The sequence below is a fragment of the Physcomitrium patens genome, chromosome 1, assembly GCF_059467195.1.
Source record: "Physcomitrium patens ecotype Gransden chromosome 1, ASM5946719v1, whole genome shotgun sequence".
NCBI lineage: Eukaryota > Viridiplantae > Streptophyta > Bryopsida > Funariales > Funariaceae > Physcomitrium > Physcomitrium patens.
This window is the reverse complement of record NC_143410.1, coordinates 16,849,487-16,853,034: the sequence shown is the minus strand read 5'-3', so window position 1 is coordinate 16,853,034 and position 3,548 is coordinate 16,849,487. Positions and strand designations below refer to the sequence as shown.

At 41.6% G+C, this 3,548-nt stretch overlaps 1 protein-coding gene across 1 annotated transcript; it reads left to right on the top strand.

Annotated features, from left to right (window-relative positions):
• The first annotated feature begins 870 nt into the window (after positions 1 to 870).
• On the top strand, positions 871 to 3,042 carry LOC112279663 (uncharacterized). The gene is made up of 4 exons (XM_024514308.3): positions 871 to 1,571; positions 1,792 to 1,866; positions 2,173 to 2,376; positions 2,750 to 3,042. The coding sequence occupies exons 1-4, from the start codon at positions 1,071 to 1,073 to the stop codon at positions 2,792 to 2,794; spliced, it is 825 nt and encodes a 274-aa protein (XP_024370076.1). The 5' UTR covers positions 871 to 1,070; the 3' UTR covers positions 2,795 to 3,042.
• The last annotated feature ends 506 nt before the right edge of the window (positions 3,043 to 3,548 follow it).

The following is a 3,548-nucleotide window of genomic DNA, read 5'->3' as shown; positions in this document are numbered from 1 at the left end:
ACATTGAGAACTCAAGAAGAAGCTCTCCAATTAAGAAAATGGATCAGGTGAGAGAATAAGAAAAATCAAAATACCTGGGTCCTGAAGGAAGCCGTGTGAAGCCTTGTGAAGTGAGGCTCCATCACAGAAGTAGCAAAAATAAATAAATTGCAACATCTAAATAATCATGTTGGGCTTCTTAGTATTGCAGAATTGGTAGTTGATCTGCACACAAGAATGCGTTCCAAATCAGAGAACATTGTAAGCCTGAGTGATATCTTGCTGCATATAAAACAGAAACAAAACGAACCATGAGAAAGAAGTTCAGTGAGAGCGAGACTTAATAGAATAACGGAGAAGCTGAGACAAAAGCAAAGAAAATACAAGAAAAGGGATACTCACTAGGTAAACAAAATGTATTGAAGCCGTTCATGTTGTGTTTTTTCACCTTCTCGCAAGTCTGGTATTCTTCGAGGATGAGAAGGTCTAAGAAACACCCACCTGCTTCAATCCACCGTAGTATCAAATCCGCTGCAATTAGGGGCAACATTGTTCTTGACATGATCATGTTGTTGAGTGGACCTGCGGCGATGGACGATAATGAGGACATGAAAGGTGATGTTAACCCATTGAAATCAAAGTGAAAATTTCACAACTGAAAGCACTCACTAATTCACATCGTGCATGCAATTGAGGAGAGACAAAATGCGGCCCTTAGGGTGGACGACGACGACGAAAAAGACGGTAGCGTCGATGGTGAGTGCTTCTTGTTGTTGTGGGAGGCAGGCGGCCGACTTCGTTCGACGGTCATAGAAAGAGGATCGCACGACGATTCCCTTTCATCCAGTTGGGTTGTATCCCATCTCCGTGTTTCGAAGCTAATCTTCACACCACGACGATTTCGTTCTCAGATTGTAGCGTTTGTTGTGTCGGTTTATGATGTTAGCGCGGACTTGAAGCTGTGATGCAGAATTTCCTGTTGCGTTGGAATCGTTTGGGTGGCCTAAAGCATTTTTTAGCTACTGAAGCGCAGGGTTTAGGGGTTTAGAACAATCCTATCCTCGTTTCTGTGGGAGGCATTTGTTCGAGCCATGACGGTTGGGATCATGGTTGCTATCTCTTTGCATGGGAGTTGCTCTTCTCTCTTGCAGGTTTCGACTCCTTCGACTTCCCGTCTTGATTCTGTTTCTCAGGTTTCCAGTCTGCGTGTGCAGTCTTCACTTGGGTGGGTGTCCCGAAGACGATGCGCGTTGCTGGGATTCCCTGTGGCGTCTTGGACACCGGCAGTGGGTGGGGTTCGCGTCGCCTCTCGAGATGAAACTTCGGTTTTAGATGAAGAGGATGGTGATGATGGGTTGTCTTATTATGAGAATGAATTAGGTCTAGAGGAGGAAGAGGAGGAGGAGGAGGACGACGACGACGACGAGGTGGAGGATGGGGATGTTGTAGGCGCTGTGCGTAATGAGCAGGAACGGAATGTGGCCTCCGGTGGTGAGAAAGTGAGGCGAACATTTAGGCAGTTGGGAAATAAGGAGAAGAAGGAACTGCGGGCATATGCACATCAGTTGGGCAATGACATTTGCATACACCAGGTTGGTTTTGCTCTCCCATTGCTGTCATTCCTTACTCCTCCTCGACAAGCTATTTGCAGAGTCCTCTGATACAATATGGGAAAGATTCTGCTGAAAGCGTAAGTTGCAAGGTGGCTAGCAAGAATGCGCATTGCAATATATCAAGTTTCAGGGGGAATTCCTCAATTCTGACCATGTCGATATGGTTCTAACTAGTCTCACGTGGTGTTCTGGTTTGCAGGTTGGAAAGTGGGGTTTGACTGCGAATTGTATTACAGCTATCAGTGACGCACTGGAAGCAAATGAACTCATCAAGGTGATTCTCTCCTCTTGTTATGTGTGTGGCAATCGTAAACCCTGTCTGAGCTGAGATATTTTATTTTATTTCATTTTAATGATATTGAAAGTAGCAAATATTCCTTGAGTTACGACGTTTTGGTACTATGGCTCCTAGACCAGTAACAGTCTGTTTCTTCTCTCCATTGTCAACATGGAATTCACGGATCTATGCAGTATGACGACCAGTTTAAATTGCAACTCCCTTTTAATTTCAAACTTGTTTAAAATTAAAATGTTAATTGTATATTGAATCTTATTGTGTGTACTGATATATTCTTTACAGATTAGAGTACTGGACAATCTGGATGAAGAACTTGCTGATACGGCTAGTAAGCTTGAGAGCAAAACTGGAGCTCAAATCGTGGGTAAGATGGGGAGAACGTTGTTGCTGTACCGACCCAGCATGCGTAAGCTTAAAGCAGCGCAATTAGCCCAAGAGAAAGCTTTCAAGTATCAGAAGAGGAAGACTATGCTAGCCTCAAGATCGGTATGCTTTGTCCTCTTCCCCTAACCTATTCTGTATTTCGAATATTAATAATAATCCAAGCCAACAAATTGCTTACTTCTGTGAGTGAATATTAGTTTAGCGTTTGCACGACTAAGATTGTCTCAACAAGTTAACAAGGAAACAGATTCATATGCTTTCGAAATATTACGGATTTAATCCGTTGAAACTTAAAAAGGACGGATGCAGTGACTATCAGAATTGGTGATGTCTGTATTCAACTGCTTGATGCGGTTTATTGTTTTTGAAACAGATATCAATTTTTAGAGGTAGGAAACAAAGCAAGTGTCTCCTTGTTTCTTATGATTCCTTGACCATTATATATTTACTGTTGCATTTCTTTCCTTGTGTGTAGAAAAGTAGCAAATCGTTTCCTGGTGCTTCCAGAGGAAAGAGATGACACTCAGCTATTGAAAGGACTGCGTACTGTATTTTAGTCATGTTCGAGTTGACTTGGCAATCAGCTCAAACACCTTCCACCAGTTAGTGATACTTTTTTGATGTAATTGTGATGAGGAGAAATATCACAAGAGTTGTCAGAGATTAGCACCAGTGGGTTAACCACGACATGTTCATCATGTAACTTTTGAAGCACATTCAAGCAATCTTAGTTCATTCAAATCGTTAGATTTCACTTTATCGGACCAACTACAGTTTTTATACGTAACATGTCCCGCTGAATGAAGGCCTTTTGTGAATCCCAATTGTGAGCTTTGTGTAGACATCATCCTAAGTGATCCCACCGTCATGTCAGTCCTACATCATGTTTATACAATTGAATCTTTGATACCAATTAATTTTCATTTTCTTTGTTTTGATTCTGAATCATTTAATATAGTATCACCGCAGTTTTTGTGATTCCATTTTTGCGCCAAGGCGTGATCTGATAGTCCAATTTTGGAATGTTATAAGAGGAATCTTTGAAATTCAGATCTGGATAAAAGTGGCTCAAGGACATTCCACAGCAAGTGGAGCCTCTTTCATGCTCCTTTTAGGATACTGATCTCAAATTTGGTTCCTAGCCCTTATAGTCTGTGGAACGGCATTGATCAATAAACATGTATGCATTTAAGCAAGGGCAATTACTTTCTCATCTACTATTGCCCTCCACAATTACTTGAGATGTTCATGATTTGTTATTTTTTGTTTAGATT

Coding starts and splice junctions, on each gene's coding strand:
- LOC112279663 (XM_024514308.3), top strand. CDS start 1,071: ATGACGGTTGGGATCATGGTTGCTATCTCTTTGCATGGGAGTTGCTCT. Junction 1,572..1,791: donor ATGACATTTGCATACACCAG/GTTGGTTTTGCT, acceptor TCTGGTTTGCAG/GTTGGAAAGTGGGGTTTGAC. Junction 2,377..2,749: donor CTATGCTAGCCTCAAGATCG/GTATGCTTTGTC, acceptor CCTTGTGTGTAG/AAAAGTAGCAAATCGTTTCC.